The sequence below is a fragment of the Urocampus carinirostris genome, chromosome 15, assembly GCF_059441175.1.
Source record: "Urocampus carinirostris isolate Australia breed hairy pipefish chromosome 15, RoL_Ucar_1.0, whole genome shotgun sequence".
In the NCBI taxonomy this organism is placed as follows: domain Eukaryota; kingdom Metazoa; phylum Chordata; class Actinopteri; order Syngnathiformes; family Syngnathidae; genus Urocampus; species Urocampus carinirostris.
The window spans coordinates 17775963-17801676 of NC_142363.1; the positions used below are offsets into that span (position 1 = coordinate 17775963).

The 25714-nt window shown below is 40.4% G+C and overlaps 1 protein-coding gene across 2 annotated transcripts in view; it reads left to right on the forward strand.

Annotated features, from left to right (window-relative positions):
* The window catches only part of ttll5 (tubulin tyrosine ligase-like family, member 5), a 118014-nt gene that overhangs the window by 87460 nt on the left and 4840 nt on the right, over positions 1-25714 (forward strand). For both annotated transcript variants that reach the window (XM_088355210.1, XM_088355208.1), the window contains exons 28-29: positions 5656-5828; positions 19319-19401. In XM_088355210.1, the coding sequence (XP_088211336.1) occupies positions 5656-5828; positions 19319-19401 (256 nt within the window). The remainder of the gene's footprint in view (positions 1-5655; positions 5829-19318; positions 19402-25714) is intronic.

The following is a 25714-nucleotide window of genomic DNA, read 5'->3' on the forward strand; positions in this document are numbered from 1 at the left end:
AAGAAGAAGATGAAAGACACCAGACCTACAAATGCAAATGAGCTGAAGGCCGCTATCGAAGCATCCTGGGCATCAATAACACCTCAGCAATGCCACAGGCTGATTGCCTCCATGCCACGCCGGATTGATGCAGTAATCCGTGCAAAAGGATTCCCAACCAAGTACTGAGTGCATCAATGGACATTTTCAAATGTTTGATTTAGTTTTGCTGTTATAAAATTATTTTTTTACTTGGTCTGAGGAAGTATTCTAATATTTTGAGATAGGATTTTTGAGTTTTCTTAAGCTGTAGGCCAAATTCAGCAATATTAAAATAATAAAAGGCTTGAAATAGTTCAGTTGATGTGTAATGAATCCAGAATGTATGACATTTTTGTTTTTTTAATTGCATTAGAGAAAATAAAGAACTTTATCACAATATTCTAATTTTCTGAGACAGTCCAGTACATACATATAGATAATTATATGAAAGCAAAGAAATTCAAACATATTCAGCGGCATGGCAGCTCAGTGGTCAGCGCATCCGCGGTTGAGTTCTGAGGTTATACGTTCAAATCCAGCTGCCAGCCTTCCTGTACGGAGTTTGCATGTTCTCCACTTGCTTAGGTGGGTTTCTTCTGGGCTCTCCAGTTTCCTCCCACGTTACAAAAAACATACATGGCAGGTTGATTAGCAGGTCCAAATTTTCCCTAGGTATGAATGAGCCAGTGAGATGTCTGTGTCTGTGTGCACTATGACTGACCGGAAACCAGTTCAGGGTGTCCCATGCCTACTGCCTAAAGATAGCTGGTATGGACTCCAGCACCCCCGTGACCCTACCGAAGATAACCGGTGGAGATAATGGATAGATGCATATACATACAGAAAATGATAAAAACAAAGACAACAACTTATAGTTAAATACATGCTGTATTAATTCGAGTATAGTGTGCACAAATGTGTAACACACACTTTTTGATCAAGAATCAGTATAAAATTATGTTTCCCTTTTCTTCGGCCTAAAGTAGGCATTGTATGTGAGAAACGTTGAGTAGAGGTGGCGGATGTTGGAGTGAGTTTGAACCCCCTCTTTTGCAATGGTATGCCCTAGCGGCAGTGTTGCGGTGTGTGATGTCATGTTGCGAGTTCACTGCCATTTACATAAGCATATGCTGTGATTCTCTGCCTCATAATAATTAATACTGCTCATACACCCGCAACCACTGGTGCCCGCCCTGCCACCCTGAATGGTGTTCTTCCCTGCGTTCCTGCCTGCGGCTGCTTGTCCAAGCTTTTTGTATATTGTTACTAATGTAAAAATAGACCACGGTGTCTCGTGGATAGAGAGAAGTGGTTGCCTTTATTTTTTTGCAATTGTGGTCAACAATTTTTTTCATCTAATAAATCATTGTGCAAATACCCTAATATACTACACATCTTAGTGTGTCACCCCAACTATTTTCAAAAGCAAGGACCCAACCCAAACTTTAATTTCTTTTTTTTTTTTTAGGTAAAACATTTTGCACATTATACTTAAGAGCATTAATTTTTCAGTTCCTTATCCTCCCTAGTGCTGCTGCCAATTCCTCTGACTTTATAAATTGCAGTAATTAAATACAAGTCAAACTAATTATTAAACTAGAAGCTGGGATACCAACATTTAAAATGAATAAAGAGGAAAACACAAGTAGAATTAAAAATGGTGGGTGCTGAGGCTTGTTTTTAATTAATTTATGTATGAACTGAATTTATACAGAATATATTGTCGCTGCTATTTCCAAAATACTGATATCCTATTTTGACATTTTTATTTTTGCACTTTTTAAAATTGTAAACATTCCATTTATATATATATATAAAGATTTCAAAATAATATTACAGTAATTTCCAGACTTTTAAGCTCATTAGAATATAAGGCACACCCTCAAAAATGTCTCTGTTTTCATATATAAGCCACAGCGGATTATAAATCCTATTAAAATAAAACTACTTTAAGAGCTAATTTTGCATGAAAAGAGAACATTTGAAAAAACCTATTTAATAGAAAAGAAACCAACTTCAAAAATTGTTTTACCACAAAAATGAACTGATTCAGCTGTAAATGTACCATATATACTAGTATTTAATTTCAATTATTCATTTTCAATTGTATTTATCGGTTTATAAGGACCACTAGATTATAAGGCAGACTTTCGAATTTCTGGTAAATTTGGGGTTTTAGATGCACCTTAAAGTCTTCAAAATAGTTTTTTTCAATATTTTTCAAAAGGCATTACATTTTATATTATGACATATCTGGTCTTTAATAGAAAACTGCACTCCTAGAGTGAAAGGGAGAATCTGAATCATGACAGTTGCATCATCATTTTCACTAACCCTCCAGGGAGTCTGTTTTTCTCCTGTTCATTCCGCCCACCTGCGTCTCCCTGACAGTCTTTACTGACAACTTCCTCACTGCCTGTTAAATCTATTCTCTTTTTTGGGTTGTCCAGGAATATTGTGCAAGACAAGCCCATTAGCTACATGACTTCAATGTATTTTTTTAATTGGGCTACTGGCTAGCCTAGCACAACTTCTTGGCTGTCCCATTGAAAGAGTGAGTCCATATTTGTGGAGTTTCCGGGAGGGAGAAACAGTCAAGTGGGGGCTGTTCCGACTCTTGACTCCACGTTTCAGTGATTGGGCGCAGACTGTGCGGCTCCTCCGTGGGCTTGGCCTCAGGCCACCTGGCAGCCAAACAAAGGTGCCCTTCCTGGCCTTGCTCAAGCTGTAACGCAGCCATGGGCCACTCAACCTGGAACTGCACATTCACATTTATCAGCACACAAATTACATTAGTTATTCTCAATCCTCTTTGTAGCCTTTTGAACATTTTACAGTACTGTAAAGACGGGAATATTGCAGTGAAATCAAATATGAGACTCATGCAATCACAGGTTAATTCCATCCTACTCTACGCTTGCGAGGCATGGGCACTCACAGCAAAGCTGGAAAGGAAAATCCAGGCCATGGAGATGTGATTCTTCAGGAAACTTTTAGGCATCAGCTACATAGCCTAAAATGGTGCACAACACCATCACAGGGTACATTGGACCCTACAAAGATCGGTTGTCAACTGTGCGCAGATGAAAATTGCAGTGGTATCGTTATGTTATGTCACAAAATGGTCAGGACTGGCCAAGATCATTTAAACCCATCTGAAAGTTCAAAAAGGGAAATAGTTTAGATATGTACGAGAAAGTCCATTACGTAAGAAAGGGGGATGTAACTTGTAACGTATGAAAATATTTCCAGAAGCGTTGTCCCCGAGTACAAAAAGTAAAAATATATTTTCCCATTTTTATTTAAAAAAAAATACTCCAAATTTTTGGGAGCTGCTGATTGGTAAATATCAAGCCTATGGGAATGAATTCAGTATGATAAACCACTAGATGTCCTTACATCAAAGATCCCCCTCTTTTCCATGTATTTTGCTTCCTCTATCCAGCAATTGATAATGTGAAACAGTGATCAAAACGGTGTGATCATGTCACTGGAGGCATCGGGCTCTAAAAAGTGATAGGGTTAGTTCATGAATGCAAAAGTAAAGTGTTCTTGCAATAAAATGTTTTTTTTGGAAGCAAAGTGCCCTTTTGGAGGTTCACAAAAACAAAACTTACCGAAATGAAAGTTTTGCATGAAATGCATACGTTTAACTAAGTATCGTTTTTCTCAGAGGTTTTTGTAAAAACGGGCATTTAAAAAAAAATTAGCTTTAATCAAATGCTGTTTTTTAAACAATGATGAAAGCTGAAAATATACTTTGTTTTCTAAGATAGTAGTACGTCTAAGATGTCTTTGATGTATCCTCTTACAAAACGAAACAGGCAATAACAAGTCATTGTTTGCTAATTAAAATAATTTATTTCATTTGATTAATTAGGTATACGATCAAATATTTTCTACAATATGTTTCCTATCAAATTTCAATATTTTCTTTTTCAGTGGTGACCCAATTGTTTAAGGGATCAGTGAAACCTGAAAGATGTTAGACAATCAGAATCTCATGGTTCGAAAAAGCTGTAAGCTGGGAAAGCTCGGGAAGGAGTTTATGCAAGATGTCGATTACCACTCAAATATTACATTAGAAATTACTTTTTTCCCCTTTCAGTCCTAGTCTTTGAAGTGTGGGGAATTTTTTTGGGGTATAGACAATTCCAATAAAAAATATAATCTTGTTCTCTTTTAATATGTCATTTTGAGCTATGACATCAGTGGCATCATTTGTTATAATGAGCATACTAAAAGAAAACCCACTCCACCCTCTATTTCTTTTTTGGAAAGCTTCCCTGAACATATAGTGCAGTCGGTCAAAATCTCATATACAGGGCTGGACATTTTTTCTGGAATAAGTAACATATTTATTACTGTACAAAGAACACCCCTTGTTAAATAGGTGCATTCATTGTTTAAATAATTTATTAACATGGTAAACTGAACACAATACAGAAATAACATTTACAATATTTATCTAATGTCCTCAACAGGCCAATCTGTCGTGTTTCTTTCGGTTTATTTATATCTTTCAGGACGAATTACTGTTTTCTCCATTCTTTACCATTCGTCTCTGCAGGGTTGGGTAGGGTTACTTTAACTGGATTACTTTCAATTACTTTTGGATTACTCCAATACCAAATATGCTAATAAAAGACAAAAGAAACTAAATATGAATAAAATGACAAAATTTTGTGCAGGCTTGGGAATTAACGGAATACATGGAACGGCAAAAATGATGTTGGCAAGCTGTTTGGATTTATTTTCATTTTGTTTCTGTCGCATTTTATGTTAGTTTTGCCGGAGATCAAAGATATAAAAGCCAGGAGAGAAAACTTACCACGTGTTGTGAGTCATAATTTTATTCATATTTAGTTTCTTTTGTCTTTTATTAGCATATTTGGTATTGGAATAATACAAAAGTAATTGAAAGTAATCCAGTTAAAGTAACCCTACCCAACCCTGCAACTCTGGTACAGTGAATTTTAGGCTAGCAGCTCGATTTCTGGGAATTTCAGAATGATGGGCAACTTAGAGCTTAAAAGAGGCGTCTAATGCAGAATGCTTCCTCTTTACAGCCATGTAACAAGTACAATCTTTATTGGTGGTGTTGACTAGGTTTCGTGTAATGTTACCCAATGCAACATCTTTTGCAGCCTAGTCCTCCTTCTCAAGGTTTCGTACTTTCCTATTGTTGAAGTTTTTGAGTTTGTCCTTGCCCGCATGCTGGTTTAAGATCAGTCGATGGTGTCATTATAATGCTGTGCAGTCCTTTGAGACTTTTGTGATTGAGGGCTATACAAATAAATGTAACCTGGCCTGACAATATAGGCAAGGCAAAGGAAGAATTGAAGAAATGCCTCACCTCTGCGCACGAGCCATTTACAATTACTGTACTTATTATAAAATGTTCATGCAAGGGATTTGGATATTGCTACTAAATGGGTCGAGATATATGATGTGGTTATATTCAATGTTTTGCGATTGTGGTCAGCGAGATTTTGGACTGATCAATCATTGCGCAAACACTATAATAAACTACCGCAAAACCTTGTGTATAACGCGCACCGAAACTTTTAGTTTGTAGGTAAAAAAAAACATGCATTATACCCAAATAAATACGTAAATCTTCTTGTCCCATAGGGTCAACATTTAGAGGAAACGAGCTCCAAGCTTCCCACCAAGTCTGCCAGCTTCCCGGGATCGCTCCATCACAGTCACCTTCAGCCCCGAGAGAATCCCGTCCTTTGCCCGAAACCACCCAGCGATACCCGTGAGGCCCCCATAAAGAGACCCGCAACAGCACGTCTTGTCAAGTAGGTGCTGTTTTGTTTAAACCACTACAGATTCTTGATGTTGCTAGTTGGGAGAGTTCCAACAATTGCATCCTTTTGGATCCGTCTCCTCGATAAACAAGCTCCTCACAGGCTCAATTTCTGCCCGAGCAGTAAAACAAAATATGGTCCAGTGGAACGGCCTGCGACTCAGAGCGCTGTTTAATTCCTGTTGGGTTTGTGATATACTGAGGAGCATTCAACGGAAAATGAAAACAAAAGAGCGAGATGGCGTTTTACGGCGAGTTCCCCCTCTCACTTTATTACTGCCGAATGGGGCCAAATGACACACCAAAGAGGAACCCGTGTGATCAGACTCTTCTGTTATTTTAAATCGTTTTGCTGATGCAAGGATTTGCTCACTTTCAGCTCTTTCCTTATGCTACATGTTTATATTCAGTGTGGATGTTAGCTGGCTAGCCTGAAACATGACATCAGAGTGATAATCCAGTGGAAAGGGTGCTCTATTTGCCGTGTTTCATTCATACACCCTTCTTAAACATGCAAAATGTGAGGAAATAGGACATAGTTTTTGCATGAAATTATCTGCATTGAAATGATCTGCATTTATATAGCGCTTTTCAAGTCAATGACTTCCCAAAGCACTTTACAGTGTGCGTCACATTTCCCAATAGCGGCCTTGTATTGCAGCCGTGCTTATAGGGGGTATTAGGGGTTCAGTGTCTTACCCAAGGACACTTCGACATGTAACACGGACAAGCCGGGATTCGAACTGGGATCCCTTGATCCCAAGACGAGCGCTCTACCTCCTGAGCTACTGCCTCCCCGGCATGTATATTTAATCGGTATATTTAAATTATTTTCCGAGATAATTTATTTAGAATATGGCTACACCAGCACCCAAGCAAGCCAATCGCCATATTGTTTTAAGTGTTATTTTGTCATAGAAGTTATGAATGTTTCAAGCAACGTTTTGGTAGTTTTTGTGGACAATGCTAAGGCATTGTGTCGCAAGGAGATGCAGGAATGGTAGAGCAGCCAAAATGGGGCAAAAAAACTCTTGGAGAGCTGCCAAAAGAAGGCTAACCAGGATAGATTAACAAAAAGCTGCCACAGCCTCGTTGGAAAAACACCAAGGAGCATCCAGGCTAACCAGGAACAAAAAATGAAAAGCAGAAAAGGCTATGGTGACAAATAAGGAGCTTGTCAGAATAGCTGCAAAACCAGTGCTAACGCAAGGCTATCTGATCAATGAACACACGGTGAGCAGCCAAGCTAACCAAGAACCAACACCAAAAAGTGACAACGGCTACGTTGATAAATGCATATCCGGCCAGCAAAAAAAACAAAGGACACGGCAAAACCGGCAATAACGCCAGTATGGTCAAACAATACACAGTGGACAGCCAACGAGCGCTAACTGGAAGCAGACAAAACTGGAAACCCCTCAGCAGCTGCAACGCTAACGGCGAGCTAGCTGAACAAAATTATACTAACTGCCACACATGCGGCAAAAAATACAAACAAAAAGCCATAATCACCTATCTCCAAGTAGAAATGAACGGTATGCAACCGCAGTTCACCACAATCGTCTGTTTCGGAGCTAGCCTCACATGCTGTGTTAAGAGGATTAGCCATTTCAAAGTATTGTCTTCCTTCAATGACGGCTCTACAGCATACAAGTTTTTTTTCAAGGTAGGGTTTTTTTCAACATATTTGCATAATTGTTGGGAGGAACACTAAACGTTCTGTGCCTAATTGAAAAAAGAATTCTGTTTGGGAATACCATTAAACACGAATGAAGGTTAGTTCAGCCGATTAGGTGCCGTGTTTGCTCCTGCCCGAGTGTGTTTGTGCGCGTGCGGGTGCATGTGCGTCTCTTCCTGGCAGTTGCCGTGTTTACCCATTGCATGTGGAATTCCAGAGCAACCTTCCCCTCCCCATAGCCGACTCTCGCCCCCTTATCCCCCAACGCTCTCCTCCGTCCTGCATTTTTGCGGTCGAGCAGTGTGACAGGGGAGAGTGTGGGAAAAACGGAAGCTTCAGCAACCAAAAAGCACTGATGGAAACAATGAAACGAAAGAAGAAAGAAAAAGGAAACGAGTGACACAAAATTCAACTCCAGCGGAACGGGGATGATTGTTTGCAGAGGACGGCGGAATAATAAGTTGCTTCCCTTCTTGTGCTCATTTTGGGGGCAACCCAATCCTCCTGTTATCTGATATTCATCCCGGCCCTAAGCCTGTCTGGCTTACAATAGAATCCCTGTCCTTGGTTTATTCATACAGTTCAAGGTTTTTTACCTTCCTCTCACCGGCTGTTGAACTGCACACGACACAGACGCGCCACTGATCGGTTTGACACTGGCTCGTTTCATCTGGTTATCAGGAGAATTTGTAGGTTGTGAGATTGGTGCAGGAAAAGGTGGCGTTATATGAAGTGTACATCCTGCCATATGTAGGAAGACGTGGATAAATACTCACAAATGTATGTGATATAAATAAGTAAATACATAAATTAATCACCTTATACCTATATATATATATATATATATATATATATATTACATAAATGTATTTATTCATTAATTTATTCATACAGTTTTGCGTTTTGTCGTTTCTTTGTTTTAGTATTTTGTCATGTAATTTATTGTGTATGCTGCGTTGATTGTCAGGTATTTTGTCTTTGTATGTTATTCAATGAGAGGGCAGGTCAAACTGAGATTTTCGCCTATAGCAGATTCATTCTTAAAAAATTAGCAATAGGTGAAAAGCTCAGGCAACCTGGCTGCCTCCTCATTTGAATAACAATTTGTTGTGAATAAATACAACAACAAACACATGCAAGAATACACAAACAATGAATGACCAATATACGACAAAATGCACGACATGATAGATGGCAAAACGCACAACAAAAATACAAAATACGTGACAAAAGGCTTGACAAACGACAAAACACACAACAAAGTGCATGGCAAATTAAATGATACGAACATTCGAGTTACGAATAAAGATACATAGTGATCCAACCATTTTTTCAAACGCGTCAAGCTTTCTTATTCCACTTTCATTACAAAAGAAACGGCTCGCCTCTTCTTTACACTTTACACCATCCGTATTGAATGGATGCACGAGATATTAAACATTAAAAATGTCAAAGTTCATAGCGTGCTAGAGATACAGTGTAGCGTGTATACACACAAACCAAGAAGTAGAAGCCGGATTTCTTCTTCGGTGTGGATGCTGGGTGAACTTTCACAGCGCTACGCGGCGGAAAGAAGCACTACAGTACTGTCCTGTACTCGGAAAAAGGTGCGCACAATTCAAAATCGAACTTACAGCAATGTCCGGATATTTTTCAACATCCCGAAAAAAATGACCGTATGCCTGGATCCATAAGTCGAATGTTCAAAAGTCTTTGGAGCGTCTGTATTCAGGTATGACATGATTTATGTATGTCTTTATTCATCATATATATATATTTGTTAAAAACATGAGCAAAATTATCTGCCAACAGAAAAAAAATGTACATGGAAAGGTTATTATTTTTCTTTCTTAACTCAATTTTTTTCTTTTTCTTTTCAATCCTTCAACATGAATATGACCTTTCAAGCAGCAGAATAAAAAAAAATCCCCTTTCTTTCCCTTTACTACTCAGTCTTAATTCAAAATGATTCCGCACCGAACTTGGCTCTCTTCCTGTTTACTTGCTCATTTAACACAGCACATTTATACAGGAAACTAGATAGGCTTGAATTAATTGCCCCTCTTTACTGTGTGCAGACAAATCTAACATGATTCCATTGCGTCATGATGTCGCAACTCATCTGCTGCTTCGACATCTCCATGATCGACCCAATGAGTCATGTTTAACTCCCATAATTTTTAAGATTTTTTTTTCATGCTGATGCAATCTGCCCATTTATACAAGTTTGGGACCAGCACTGTACATCCGTGTTTTTCAACTGGTGGGTCAGGACCCAACAGTGGGTTGCGGAACTGTTTTCAGTGGGTAGCGGGCCTTTGCCTTGGCAAAAAAACTGCAAAGAAACACAAATGACCAAGGTTCAATTGTACTCTTTAACAGAAGATGGTGACATTGCCCTGTAAATGCAAGTTGACACCCGCCATTTCATACCACAGAAAGAGACTACAGACACTTCCCTACTTACGACCATTAGACTTATGTAAAACTGTAGCTACGAAGATTTTTTTTCGGTATGTCAAAAAAATATCCGGACATTGCTCTAAGTTAGATTTTGTATCGTGTGCACCTTTTTCCGAGTACAGGACAGTACTGTAGTGCTTCTTTCCACCGCTACCGGCATGTGGCGCTGTGAGAGCTCACCCAGCATCCACTCCAAAGTAAAAAAATCCGCTTCCTCTTCCTGTGTAAACTTTCTATACTGTATCTCTAAGAACTTTGACTTTTTATTGTTTGATATCAAGTGCATCCGCTCAATACAGTTGGAGTAAAGTGTAAAGAAGAGGCGAGCTGTTTCTTTTGAAACAAAAGTGGAATAAGAAAGCTTGATGTGGTTGAGAAAATGGTTGGATCACTTTTATCGGCCACTTTTTACCACGCAGGGGGAAGTCGTAGCTCATCTTCCAAAAGTAAGTTAAACTTACCTTTATCTTTATTGAGCATATTATTTTATAAAATGTTCATTTTTTTTAGTACAAAACCATACAGGTTACTTATATAAGCCTTTAACATACAAAATATAGCACTGAAGCAACAAACAAACAAATTCGATTTACGAACGATTGTCTCGTTTGTAAGTAGAGGAGCGTCTTTAGTGGTTTACTCAGATATTGTCATCTGTTTATCGAATAAATACAAAGCAAAAGCCCCCACAATATGCCAAAATCCACCAATTAATCCCCCCACACAAAATTTTCACATGTTCCCGACAAACCTTGCTTGCAATAGGTGACTGGAGATAACGGGTCGCTTCCACACGGAAGCTGTTCGTTTAAGCAGACAGAAAAGAAAAAATAGCCGCCACGGTCGACACAGATTTGCTTTCTCGGCCACCGCTCTCGACAATATTCGATTGGGGATAATGGATCACGACCAGAACCGTGCATCTCATTTTTGGGCTAGCCAGAACGGAATGCCTTTCCTTGTGCTTGTCACTGCTCGCAGCAATATGGGATGAGGGATAACGGATCATGGTCACACGAGTGCAGTGCATTTTAGACGGAAATCCAGTAAGCCACGAGGCTCTACAAAAGTGTTCACAATTTCATTTCATATATGTGCATGTTGAATTTGTAAAAAATGGCTGGAGCTACTGAAGTGCATTTTGAAATTCCTTAAAAATGCAGTTAATTGAAAATTGAAGGGACTATTATTACTTGAGAATTTTGGTTTTGCTAGTCATTAGTTTTTATGTAAAAAAGAAAAGTTTTTATATTCTATTATCTCTAGTCCAAACTGCATTTCGTTTAATAAATTTGAAATAAAGACATTGTTTTCTTGATTTAGGCTTGTAAATAGGGTAGATTGTTGGGTCGGACCAGTGTAGAATTAATGCTGTAGATATAATCTAAATCCAATTTTTCAGATTCAGATTCAGATTTACTTTATTGTCATTCGTATACACGTGTATACAGAACAAAATGTCGATACATCTGACCCGCACAGTTTCTTTGAACGTCAGCCGGGATAGATAAGATTAACCATGTCTTCGTCAGAATTTTAGCGCAGCAGTTCGTCATCTCGCGGTTCGATGCCACTTCCAGTTGTTAAATGGTCCAGTTTATTGTCCAGAGAGCGAACGTTGGAGAATGACTGGGAGAGGCGTTTAGCCTTTAGCCTGGCTGTTAGCCCGGCCCGACAACCTCGCTTCCTCGTCCGGCGGTCACGCCGCTGTCTTGCCACTCTGCTTTGCTGCTTTGTAGGCCGCTGGGTCTTGTTGACATAGCAGTCCGTGGCTAATAAACACTCCCGAGTGGTCGTAGCACCGAGCGCTTGATGTCTGGATGATCGCATATCCAGCAAAAAAAAACTGCGATCGTATCTTAATCTGCAGTTCGAGCCGACTTTGTGTGCCGTCAAAACTGAGTCGAAGACTGGGTCTTATGGCCGACGTGTAAAAAACTGTTGCGAGCCGATGCAGCCGCAGCCGAACAGGGGCGCCGCCATGATGATAATCTATCTAATGTTAATCAATCTAAATCTAAACGTATCTAAATATGAACTAAGCTGTTTTGTGTGTGTGTTTGTATGTGATTAATAGGCTCTGAAACACCTGAACCGGTTTTTATGTGAACATTTACAAATTTGTACTGTAGGCCGCTGCGAATGTCTAACTAGATTTCGTGTAAAGGCACCCACTAATAAATCCCAACAAAATCGCTAAACGTCCGCTTTAGTGTACACCGCTTTTGTGGGGTCTCTAACGTCCTTTAGCGACCACATTGGTTACTGCAGCTCCTGGCTACCGACCACTCCAAGCAGCCAAATCCAATCTTCCATCGCCCTGGCAACGCTATTTGTATCCAATATGGCAGAGAACTTAACCCTAGCATAAAAATTTACCACCACATCAGCAATGCCCGACTTTCCGTCTCGTCTGACATGTGTCGCACGTGTGTACAGCCCACAAAGTTGGTATCACACAAACTTTTCGGCCAATCAACATATTCCACAGTTGCCAACCCGAGGCGCTGCGAGGTCTTAGGAGGGATGACTTCAGCTGTGGCTTTGAAAGCGGCAATTTGTAAGCCAAATAAATGGGCCCGTTTGGTATTTTGTTTGCACACTTTGGCGGCCGTAGCTACAGAAACCGCTGGCTGTCGTGTGGCATTACTAATAGGGTGACAATTACAGGAGTGCCATTAATGTCAGCCTGGCTGCCGCTTTCACTCCCCATTAATCAGCCACAAGGGGAGTTATTTGCACAGGATACTATGCACACGCTGGAGCTGCCCAAAACGTGTTTATGGTCAAGTCCTGTCTCCATGGGTTAGTCAGAATCAAATTCCCACAGGTACACTCTAAAAATAACCCAATTTGGGCCAAGCTTAGACCAATCCTTTTGGGTTCATCTGACTTGACCCCCCTGGATTAGTATTAGTAATCTTTATTCAAATAAGCAAAAAAAGGCCGGTTTGTTTAAAACAACTCACCTACATTTAGGTTGTTTTGTTAATAACTGAATAAATAAATGGGGCAATTTTTTTAAATTAACTCTATTCCTAATTTGTGTCTGATAATGGAGAAAAAATTGGTCCCCTTCAACACTTGAACTATAGTTGATTAATGATAACCAGATTTGGGTCAAGCATGGACCAATCCATCAGTTGAGTTAATTTGAATTAACGCATGTTCATTTTCAACTCAAGGGCAGCACGGCGGGGCAGTGGTTCTGAGGTCATTAGATCAAACCTCCTGTGTAGAGTTTGCATGTTCTCCCCGTGCTTGCGTGGGTTTCCTCCAGGCACTCCGGTTTCCTGCCACATTCCAAAAACATGCATGTCAGGTTAATTGGCCGATCTAAATTGTCCCTTGATGTGAATGAGCGAGCGAATTGTCTGTCCCTGCTTGCCCTGCAACTGGCTGGCAACCAGTTCAGGGTGTCCCCTGCCCGCTGCTCTACTGAGGATAAGTGTTGCAGATAATGGATGGATCGATGGATGGATATTTTCAGCTCTGATTTTATTATAGCCTGTAAAATTGCCTAAAATTAGTTTGAGAATTTTATTGGCTAACGAATGTGTCAATCAACATGTAATTGGTCACTATTGGCTAAAGATTTTTGGAGCCGAAGTTGTTCATGACATTTTCTTCAGCACAGGCCCTCATAAGTTGTCACCAGCTAAGGACTGTGAACAAAAGCTTGCGATTGTCCGAGATATTTTATCTGTCAGCATTACAGTGTGTTTTGCCGTAAATATTTTACATGGTTGGATTCACTGTACTTTCACTGATGTATTTACACTGTGTTTGCGGGAGTTTCACTGTACTTTTAGGTGAGTCGTATCGCCTATAGTTTGTGGTTATCTTGTTTCAGACTATTGTGATTTTTCTGCGACGAGGATATCTTGAATTCCAAGAGTTTAAGCTTTCCAAATAAATGTGGCATGACATATTTCAGTGACTGGTGACATTGTAAAGACACAACTTTGCTTATTAACAGCCTGACAGCCCGCCGGCAGGCCCGAGAAACATGAAGGGGTTAAAAACATCCGCAAACCGGGACATTCTGTCTTTGAACAAAATAACCCAGAAAAAGGACAGGAATATAATAATGCTGTTTGTTTTTCTTTCCCCTAAACACACGTCCATATCTCTCAAAACAACCCCAAACTGTGACAGTTTGTCTTTAAAAACGATTTGGTTGTTTACTACCAAATAACCCCAGAAGGTTGCCTTGAGTTGATCCAACGAATGGATCGCTCCATTTTTAACCTTATTTAAGGGTCACTTTTGCCTCAAGTGTATTTAAAGTTCAGTCTGCACAACAAAGTGTACACACACTTCAAGTTCGAAAGACTATTGACAAAGAAAGCGATGTGAAAACCTCGAGGTCAAGGCTTTTTTTTTCTCGCCCTCTCTCCATATGAAAGTACTTGCTTCCTGTATGCCACTCTCAAAGCGGGCCCATTCTATTTGTGCTTGTGTAATGCTATGAAAGAACAAGTGTGCAGCCCCTTACAAGGAGGCAGTATGTACCCTCATTACCTGCTTAATGCTCCTCTGGCAGGCGGCAACTTCAGGGTTAGAGGTTAATACCGGCTTAGCTTTATTTATTGCCCCCATACCACCACCGACCCACCCCAAACAAAAAATACTTAACAGACTGAATGTATACAGTTACAGACTTGCCCAGTCCTGCTCCGTGTCTGGTTTATGATGAGTTACTGCGTTTGCGATTTGATTTTGTGAGAGAGAGAAAAAAAGGCTTGTAATGTGTCATGTCTGCAATCTGCAGGAGTCTCCGTGAAAGACTTTGATATAAATGTGGCGTGTAAACACTCATATATTTACTATTCCCTAGACAGATCTCTGTGTGTGTTTGCCAGGTTGTTAGTAATACATGCACAGGCTCAAGCTGCAATGAGTAGGAAGCAAACATGATTTCACATTAATTATGTCGAATATGACTTTTTAGATACCTTTTCCTGTAAGAGGACACTGTCATGTAATTTTAGATGAAGAACCAGGTTTCCCAAATAATATTTTCCTTACGATTCCATCAAGAGAATACATTGCCAAATTGTCATACCATTGAACTTACGAATTATATTTTCTCTTTTCCTTATACAAATGAGTGAAGAGTATACTAAAATAAATGGAAAAACCAATCTGGTTTGGCAGAGCATTTTAGGTCACTTTACCAGAAAATAATTGTTTAACTGATATCCAAATTAGATTTTTTTTAAGTGTATTTACTTTTATAAATTTTTCTAATAACATAAGAAAAATATTACCCTTTTTTTCTAGTGTGGTAATTGTCAAGTCTTTAAATTTCCAGTTCCTTTAGATAAGGTTGTTGTTCCATCTACTCTAGATCCAAATTATGTTTATGTTGCCCATCTGCAGTGTCTGAAATAACGTCTGCCTGGACGCCCGGGGCGTGCATCTTTTACTTCGGGCGTACAACTTACCAAACGTCTCTGCCCAGGTGGCCGACAACTTTTTCAGAGGAAAAAAAAACAAAAATGTTTTTTTTTTTTTTTTTTTTTTCAAATCAAACATGTTTTTTTCCGATTACGAAATCTTCGGAATTTTGGTCAGTTTGACAATGTTGATACTCGGCAGCCAATCAGAAGCCTGCATCAAATAACTTTGTGCTTCCGGACTTTCTCGAGCATTGTAAGGTCGTGCACTTGCATAACATTTTCCAAAGTAGACGCACAGAGAACATAAGAAAAATGGATAAGTGGTTTGGAATCAAGCCAAAGCCTCAGCCCCAGAAGAAATATTCAAAAGAAGCTAACAGAATTTATCACGCTACAAAACGTAAACATACATTAAAAGCATTGTGGAAAGAGGAGTTCACAAGGCTTGTAGCTGACGATGCTACGCAAACATTGCATGAATGAAGATGAGTAAATACAGGTACATACTGATGGCAGATGGAAAAGAGTGATGTCATATACATGCAATGAATGTTATAAGTAGATTTATAAGAAACTTTATTTTTAAGTGGTGTTCTGTTATATATTCTGATTATCAATGTTTTTTTTTGCGATAAGTCGTCTTATTGTGTTTCAAGTTGTGAAAAATGGGGCAGGCAACTTTATGGCTGGGCAGGCAACTTTTCAGAGTTGTCTGCCCTGGTGTCCACTAACTTTTTGTCATGAGTTTCAGACACTGCCAACTGTTTTCAAAGTTTTTAAATACTATCTTTTTTTTTTCTCAATGCTCAATGTATTTGATCCACAATTATTTCTTATAGCATTAATTCCCTTTTTGGTATAACTTTTCATAGAACTTTGTCCATTCGAGCAAATTTTTGACTTCTAGCGGACTCAAGTAGTAGGGAAACCAGCAGTGGTGAAAGTCAGATGTATCAGAGTGATATCAGACTCCATCGTGATCAACTCAGCATACAAAGTTTTACATTACAAAACGATGTGTAAAACTGCCCTTACAAATAGAACGATTATCATTAGACCTTACTTTACTCATCCATTGCCATTGATGGCTATAAACTTAAATGTTTAAATGTGGGGTGCATTTCGTGCAAGAGTATATATTTTCAGTTTCATTTAGCTGCAACAAAAAATAAAAAAAAATAAAAAGTTGCAAGATGTGTTTTCACAGTTTTGTGCGCTCATTTAGGGTGGTGATGGCCCTGCGTAGGAAGTTGTCCCTGAGCCTGTTTGTCGTAGTTTTGAGGCACCTGCCTACCAGAGTACCACAAGGCAATAGGTCAAAGAGGTGGTGACTGGGGCAGGAAGTGTCTTTGATAAAGTTGATGGCTGTGCTACGGTATTGCAAGCTGGCAATGTCCCCTAGAGTTGGCATAGATCACCCGATGATCTTTTAGGCAGTGTTTAGAACCCTCAGGAAGTTGAGTCGCTGCTGGGCCTTCCCCACACCAGTCCTATTGTTGACAATGCTCAAATAAGTCTATAGAACCCTGATGCTTATCTGGTTTTATCTTACTTCTTAAAGCTGTTCGGGGCGGAAAACATTTGGTATGAGAATGGGGGAGTGGTGGAGAGTGACATCATTCTCGTCCCGGTGTTTATTTTTTGTTTCTATTTGTTAGTGTATGACAGATGATTCTACATTTGCTTGTTAGGTATATTAAAACATTAGGCGGTAGAAAATAACAGGTACCATGCCAAGCTCTTACCTATGAAGCTAACATTAGCAGTTTGCTCAAGTGATCAAGTGGTTGTTAAAACAGTACAAAAATGTGTACTGCTGCCTTTACAAATAAGATAATTAATGTTTAAACTTCACTTCACTCATCCATTGCCTTTGGCGGCTATAAGGACTAGAGGAATTGGGGCACAGGGGAGTGGTGGAGAATGATGTCATAATGTAATATAGGCTACGTTCACACTGCAGTAAAATATTTTTTGGGGGCCCAAACGCGACCAGTGTCCAACATATATCCCATTTTTTTACACCAGACTCATGACACTTTTGTATGTGGTCTCAAATCCGAAATGCGACTGCTGTTTGAATGGTCGAGACGCATTCATGCAACTTGCGCATCAATATCCTGCGTTCAAGGAAGCAGGAGGAAGTGGAGAAATCAACAACCATGGCGGACGAAATCACAGAGAGCATTCAATAGAGGAAGGCAAGGATTTGAATCTAAGTAATATTTGGGGGCACGATTCTGTTCCGGCCGAACTCAAGGGATCCTATCAGAACCAAGCTGTTTTTGAAAATATTTCAAGAGAAATGGCCGAGCACGAGCATAGATGGTCCTGGTTCCATCCATCCATTATCTGCACCGCTTATCCTCAGTAGGGTCGCGGGGGTGCTGGAGCCCATCTCAACTGTCTCCGGGCAGTGGGCAGGGGACAACCTGAACCGGTTGCCAGCCAGTCGCAGGACACACAGGGACAGACAATTCGCTCGCTCATTCACACTTAGGGACAATTTGGACCGGCCAATTAATTTAACATGCATGTTTTTGGAATGTGGGAGGAAACCGCAGTGCCCAGAGGAAACCCACGCAAGCACGGGGAGAACATGCAAACTCCACACAGGAGGTTCGATCTCATGACCTCAGCACTGTGCCGCACACGCGCTAACCACTGCTCCGCCGTGTTGCCCGGTCCTGGTTCCAATACAGAAAAAAAAATGAAGAGCCTCCGAGCCAAATATAAGGAAGCTAAAGTCTCAACCAACGGAGCCCATTGCGTGTGACGTCACGTGTTCATCTTCTGATGTTCACACTGGAAAACGCATACAAGTCGCATTAAGTTGGAAACGTGAACATTGAATTTCACCCCAAAAATCGGAATCGAGCATGAAGCTCTGCAGTGCAAACCTAATCTTGCAGAAAAATAATACGGTTTCCCCAGATGGTTTATTGCTGGAAGCACTACCTGAAAAAACATGCCTCCCAGCACTGCAGTTACACGTGAATTATTACTTTTGGTGTACACACAAAAATGACGAAAAAATAAAGGGATTTTATAGCAAGACTAGCAAGTACTTTTCTTTTTCAGGAGAAGATATCCATTTAATGCCTGTGCTTAAACCTTAACCCGCGCTTCATGAATTTGCAGAGACTGCAAAGATGACTCAAGCCAAAAGTGGTGGCCACTAGCAAAAAATGTTTCAAATGCTGTACAGCTTCTTTACTCGTTCAGGGACAGAAGTTTCTCTCAACTGAGAATTTCAAGTGACAGCCAATTTATGCCATTTTGACTCATTTTTGTATTTCTGTAGCTACGTATATAAGCATAGGGAATATCAAAGGAAAGCTTGAACCCTCATCTTTCATGAGAAAGCAAGCCTTTACCATTGTTTAGTAAACAACAGTTGAACATTGCTAAGTTTCTTGAAAATACTCGTGCACAGGAAAACTAAGAAAAACGGCTTTTTGGGAAAGGATGCATTTCAAGCAGAACCAAAACTTCTGTGCTTTTTTTAATTTTGTATTTGTGATACCGCCAAGACCTAACCAATGTTTTCCGTAAGCACAAAGGCACTTTGCTTGCAAAATAACATTTTATTTCAAGAACACTAAACTTATGTGGTAGCTCCTCGATGTACTGTGGACAAACATCTGATCAACGCCATTCCTGCTGTCTAGTGGTTATTTATCCTACTGAAATCATTACCAGAGGCTTGATACTTACTAATCAGATGTGGCAAAGTCTTTAGGATATATTTCTTAAATTATATCCAAAAATCTAAAACATATTTTTATGTTTTGGCACTCAGGCATCATGCTTCTGATAATGTATTTATACATTATGGCACTGAATAAGTTAGGGTTCACAAATGTGTAACACATTTAAAAGTGTTTGCTCCCCCCACCCAAATCCTTTTTAATGTTGTGTCTGCCCTCCTTATAGGCAGATGTCCTCTCAGATGCCGGCCAACGGAAGCGTGACCAACGGGCAGAATTTGGTCTACAAGGCCTTCTGTTCTAAAACAGGTGGGTTCTTCACACAGAATGCTGATGTAACCTACCGGGACACAAAAGACAATCAGCACCAAAGGATATTTTTACTTTGCTGTTGCTTTCCCTCTGCTGAGCAAAGGCAGTTAGATAGATTAGAAAAACTCAGCCGAGGTGATGTCATCGCTGAAGGATGAATAAACGAGGCCGAACAGTGATGGCATCTTGAAACACAGAGGACATTCCCATCTGTTAAAAAAATTCTCCCTCAGTTGCACTTACTCTCCGTTTGCCAAATGCTTGTTCACTCGCACCGAGAGAATAAAAACCCCGTTTATTGCAGCTAACGCGGCTTTCTGCGCTCACGTGCGGGCCCCGTCATTATTCCGGGACTCGGGCCCCGGTTTCCATCAGCCGCCCGGCAAAGTTTCGGGGTTATTGCAGCAGCGCTGATTTTTTTTTTTTTCATGGATGCGCCGAACATCTGTTTGTCTGATCACGGGCGGTTTTCCATCTCGGCGTTAGCATTAGCGAATCGTACCATTCATCACTTCGCTCGGAGTGTCACGGCAGAGATCAGTTTGCGTTCGTCCAAACTGAGCTGTCGGAAAAATACGCCGGCTGCGCACCTCCCACAAAATACAAAAGCAATGTGTGGGGGTGACGGTGAGTGTGTGATAGCGACCACAACATTTCTACTTTCTCCTCCTTATAATATTGGAGGCTGGCCTAGGTTAACAAACAGCTTATGAACTTCTAAATTACTGCAACCAGATCCATGTGGAGCAGCTTCTGTGTAGTTCAATATACTTGTTTCTCTTTTGTAAAAGGAAAGGTGCAAGAAATGAAAGAATGTTGACAGTGTGTACACTTAATGCAAACAATCAAAATCATCACCTTTTCAATTTATCTTCTACAGACTGCACCGATTCACAATGGCTGTTGTGGAACTGTTCACTTACTTGGCAATTACACAGTCCGATGTGGTTGTCACTTAAGTTGCTGATTGGTTTAGAAACATACATTGGACTGTAAAAAAATTAAACAACAAAAATTTAGTCTTATTTACAAATTCCTTAGGACTTGTAAAGCACAGTATTACTTTTTATTTGTTTTTTAAAGTCATTTCCAGGAATATTTTCATTCTGTTTTTAGCCTTTTGGGACAGATTGGTCTAGAAAAAAATGAAAGCAAAATTTGAAAAAATGATCAAAATGGGCAAAATTATCAGATGTTGTCGATGGCAGTTTTGAACCTCTTATTTTCATTTATCAATAATTCAAAATCTGTTTTTAATGCTAATCTTGCACATTATACAGATTATTTAGCTTATTTTATGGATTTACTTTTATAAGAAAAACAAGGAGCAAAGATATTTCTTGTTTGTCCTGTCAGTTTTTTGAGGAGCATATAATTGTTTTGTTTCACTCAAGGCTAACACATCAACCTTCCTTTTAGTCATCATCCTTCCTATCTCCTCTTTCTTTCACTCAGTCGCTAGATCAGGGGTGGCTAACCCGGTCCTGGAGAGCCGCACGTCCTGCATGTTTTGGAGGTTTCGCTGCTCCAACACGGTTGACGACAATTTTCAGCTTGTTAGCAGGCTTTGTGGGAGCTTGATAACGATCCAGGTGATTGGTATCACCTGTATTGGAGCAGAGAAACCTCCAAAACATGCAGGACATGTGGCTCTCCAGGACCGGGTTAGCCACCCCTGCGCTAGATGGATGGTTTTAAGAGTGCACTGAAGGATAGAGGTCTAAATGTAGTGGAAGCTAGTGTTCTTGTTGGTGATAGGAATGAGTGGAGAGGTGTCGTGAAAGGATAGTGGGATGCTTGGGCAGGGATGGGCATGGCACCCGTATGATGCGGCAGGGGTAAACCAGTAAAAGCTGTCGGGCCCTGCTGTTGAACAGAAGAGTGTTGTGTCGCCCTGACCCGAGTGACATGACCACTTTCATCTGGAGGGACGAAAGCACGACCAACTTGGGTGCCGAGGTGCTTAACCTGTTTGGCTGTTTGGGCATTTGGGTTGTGCATGGTCATTTTTTTTGTTTTTTTGCTCCTTTCCTTCTCAACCTCACACCAACTCGGGCTCCTTCCCTGCCAGAGATGTAACATTCCATGTCCCAAAAGCCAGTTTCTATGTCCGGGGATCGTCGCGCCAAGGACCCCTCCCTTGGATGCCACCCAGCTCTCTACGCACCCGACCCTTTTGGCCCCTCCCATGTAAAGAGATTAGACATGGTACTCCAGAGTAAACACGTGATACAAAATGTTCAAGAAAAAAATAAGATAAAAGACCGTCAGGATAGGCAAAAATGTTTACATCATAGAGACTGGCCTAAGTTATTGTAATAGTGCACTGAAAAAATACCGCATCATAACAGTAGTGCAAAAACATCAATTTGCAACAGAATTTCAGAAATATGTCGCAAGATATACTGGACTGTCTCAGAAAATTAGAATATTGTGATAAAGTTCTTTATTTTCTGTAATGCAATTAAAAAAACAAAAATGTCATACATTCTGGATTCATTACACATCAACTGAACTATTTCAAGCCTTTTAATATTTGAATATTGCTGATTTTGGCTTACAGTTGAAAAAAACTCAAAAATCCTATCTCAAAATATTAGAATACTTCCTCAGACCAGGTAAAATAAAAAAATTTATAACAGCAAAACTAAATCAAACATTTGAAAATGTCCATTGATGCACTAGTACTTGGTTGGGAATCCTTTTGCACGGATTACTGCATCAATCCGGCGTGGCATGGAGGCAATCAGCCTGTGGCATTGCTGAGGTGTTATTGATGCCCAGGATGCTTCGATAGCGGCCTTCAGCTCATTTGCATTTGTAGGTCTGGTGTCTTTCATCTTCTTCTTAACTATACCCCACAAATTCTCGATGGGGTTCAGGTCAGGGGAATTAGCAGGCCAATCAAGGACAGTGATGCCATGGTCAGTGCACCAGTTACTGGTGGTTTTGGCACTGTGGGCAGGTGCCAGATCATGCTGGAAAATGAAATCCTCATCACCATAGAGCTTTTCAGCAGATGGAAGCATGTAGTGCTCTAAAATCTCTTGGTACACAGTTGCATTTACTCTGGACTTGATGAAACACAGTTGACCAACACCAGCAGCTGACATGGCTCCCCAAACCATTGCTGACTGTGGGAACTTCACACTGGATTTCAAGCAACTTGGATTTTGCTCTTCTCCAGCCTTTCTCCAGACTCTGGCTCCTTGACTTCCAAATGAAATGCAAAACTTGCTTTCGTCTGAAAAGAGGACTTTGGACCACTCTGCAACTGTCCAGTGCTTCTTCTCCATTGCCCAAGTCAGACGCTTCTTCGGTTGTCTTGAGTTCAGAAGTTGCTTGACCATGGGAATACGGCTATTGTAGCCCATTTCCAAGACACGTCTGTGAACTGTGGCTTTTGATACCTGGACTCCAGCTTCAGCCCACTGTCTTTGAAGCTCCCTCAAATTCTGGAAGCGGCTCTTGTTCACAATTTTGTTAAGGCTGCGGTCATCTCTCTTGGTTGTGCAGCGTTTCCGGCCACATTTTTCCCTTCCAACAGACTTTTTGTGGATATGCTTTGAAACTGCACTCTGTGAACAGCCTGCTCTTTGAGAAATTTCTTTTTGTGTCTTACCCTCCTGATGGAGGGTATCAATGATGGTCCTCTGGACAGCAGTCAGATCAGCAGTCTTCCCCATACTTGTGATTTAGTTTACTGAACCAAGCTGAGTGTTTTTAAGGCTCAGGAAACCCTCGCAAGGTGTTTCGAGTTAATTAGATGATTCAGGTGATTAGTTGAATAGCCTACTTGTATACTTTTTCATGATATTCTAATATTTTGAGATAGGATTTTTGAGTTTTCTTAAGCTGTAAGCCAAATTCAGCAATATTAAAATAATAAAAGGCTTGAAATAGTTCAGTTGATGAGTAATGAATCCAGAATGTATGACATTTTTGTTTTTTTAATTGCTTTACAGAAAATAAAGAACTTTATCACAATATTCTAATTTTCTGAGACAGTCCAGTATGTTTTCATGGTTTTGCACGCTATTGTAGGTTGATGATGGCCCCAGGGAAGAAACTGTCTCACAGCCTGTTCGTCCTCATTTTAAGGGACCTGTATCACCTACTACAGGGCAACAGATCAAAAGGGGTGGTGGCCGGATGAGAAGAGTGCTTTATAATGTTGATCGCTCTGCTGCGGCATTGCAACCAAGAAATGTCCTCCAGACTGGGCAAAGGGGAGCAAATGATTTTCTCGGTTGTGTTGATTACTTTATGTACGTTTGTTCTCCCTGCTGCCGTGCTCCTAGAAATACCACAATGTGACACTGTATTTCAGAACATTTTTGACAGACATCATGCCTTGACATTTTTTAAAGGAAAAAAAGAGCTTTGGTTGGGAAAAACTGGCGTAATGGATGCTTTTTGTTTGCATGTAAGGGGAAATGATTCCCTCAAAGCACTCGTCCAGTCAGCCCATCCTTTGACGATCAAAGCAATGTAAAACAGAAAGCCAGTGTGGCGTTTCAAAGCAGCGCTGTTATGAGAAGATCCGCCGCTTTTGTCGAGCAGTTTACCTTTGCAATGAGATAATTATGCCGCACTGATTGACTGTGACAGCGACTGCGAACGGAACGCATTCTCTGTGATCAGCTGTCGGTGGCCATTAATCACACATGGCCTTTATCTCTCCCTCTTGTAAACTCTCCTAATCTCTTCCTCCATTGCACAGACAACGCTTCTTTTGTGCGCCTCCTTTCGCCCGGTGTGTTACTCTTGTCAATTTTCGTGACATGAAAGCAAAAGGCGGCCCTTTTTTCACGATCAAAGCATACAACCCTGTGGGGAGTATGAGTCGCATGTGTTGTACAGGCCTCCTCTCAACCCGGGTTTGTAGTTTCTCGCTGACGGAGACAAGATTTATGGCCTTCGGTCTGCGGAGGAAATGAGTGTCGGATCGTGTCAGGGAGAGGGCTCTTTATCGAAATCGGGTGGACGGAGCGTGTTGCCTGCTGCCATCGCCCTCAATCAGGTGCGAGCTACTGACGGTGAATAAAAGCCGTGTTGAAGTTCAATCGGGTTCACTTCACCTTATCTTGCGTGCGTTGCGGGTGCAGGGCGTGTTGTTGGAATGTGAATTGACATCATTACAGCACAAAAGAATCCATTGACAGAATGGGAGATAAATTAAGATAAACGATTTATGAACTTATTCATTGCCCAAAAAAAAGATTGGCGTGATAGTGAAATTAAAATGGTTTGGGGGCAAAGTGGGTGCTGGGACTAATTTCCCGAATCAATTTTATTTTTCAGTTCACTTAAATGTCAGTAAATTCATGTACATTTTTTATGAAAAATCATGTCTTCTTATCGGGGTAATACTGTATGTGTTATTTACCACCTATTAGTTATTTATTTAAAAAAAAAAATGTATCGTATAATCTGGACTATGAGGCACCCTGAATTATAATGCTCACCTTCAAAAATAGTCTTTTGATAAGTTTCAACTTTTGTTGACACTAAAATAAGGATAAAAGACATCAATTAATTTTGAACTTGCAAGGAGGACAGGGATAGAATTCTTAAGATAAAGATTTCCCTCCGGTGACCCTCCTCTTTTTATTTAATATTGAACGTTACAATATTTAGATCAGCCGGCCCTAAAAGAGTGTGGAAATCAAACAACAGCAACAAGATTGGTTAATAGCAACAATGATGTACTAGTCAAAACAATTAACAACTCTGCGCAATAATAGTCAAAATAAGGCTTTCTATAAATCTTCTTTTGCAACTGTCCAATATTTAACACCGAACAAACAATCTTTTGTAAAAGATTTTATCATATATAAGGCGCACTGGACTAAACAGCGTACGAAATTAAAACCCTCACCACTTAGCGCTTCAGTTAACCGCTGGTTCACTTATTCGCAGGGGGGAAAAAATCGAATGTCGATTGGCCAATTCATATCATTGCGTCTTTCATACTGTACTGCGACCTCACACCTGCTCTGCCTACCTCTGCATCTCGCTAAGATGAGTTTGTGTCTGGCTCCTTTCATCATGGCGCCTAAACGATGCATCTTTCTCTCTCTCGCTTTCTCTCTGCCACTCTCACGCTTACTCAATCGATAAGTCAGCAAATACACGCTAATGATGGCCACCAAAAAAAAAAAAGGCTGAACACTACTTTGCAGATTTTCACTTTTGTGGTTGGTTTTGGTCCCCATTAACCGCAAAAAGTGAGGTATCTGTCATCAATTTTCCAAGTCAGCTGCTTCCCTTTGTTTGCTAATTGGCAGTCAACTTTCAGTTTTACTCC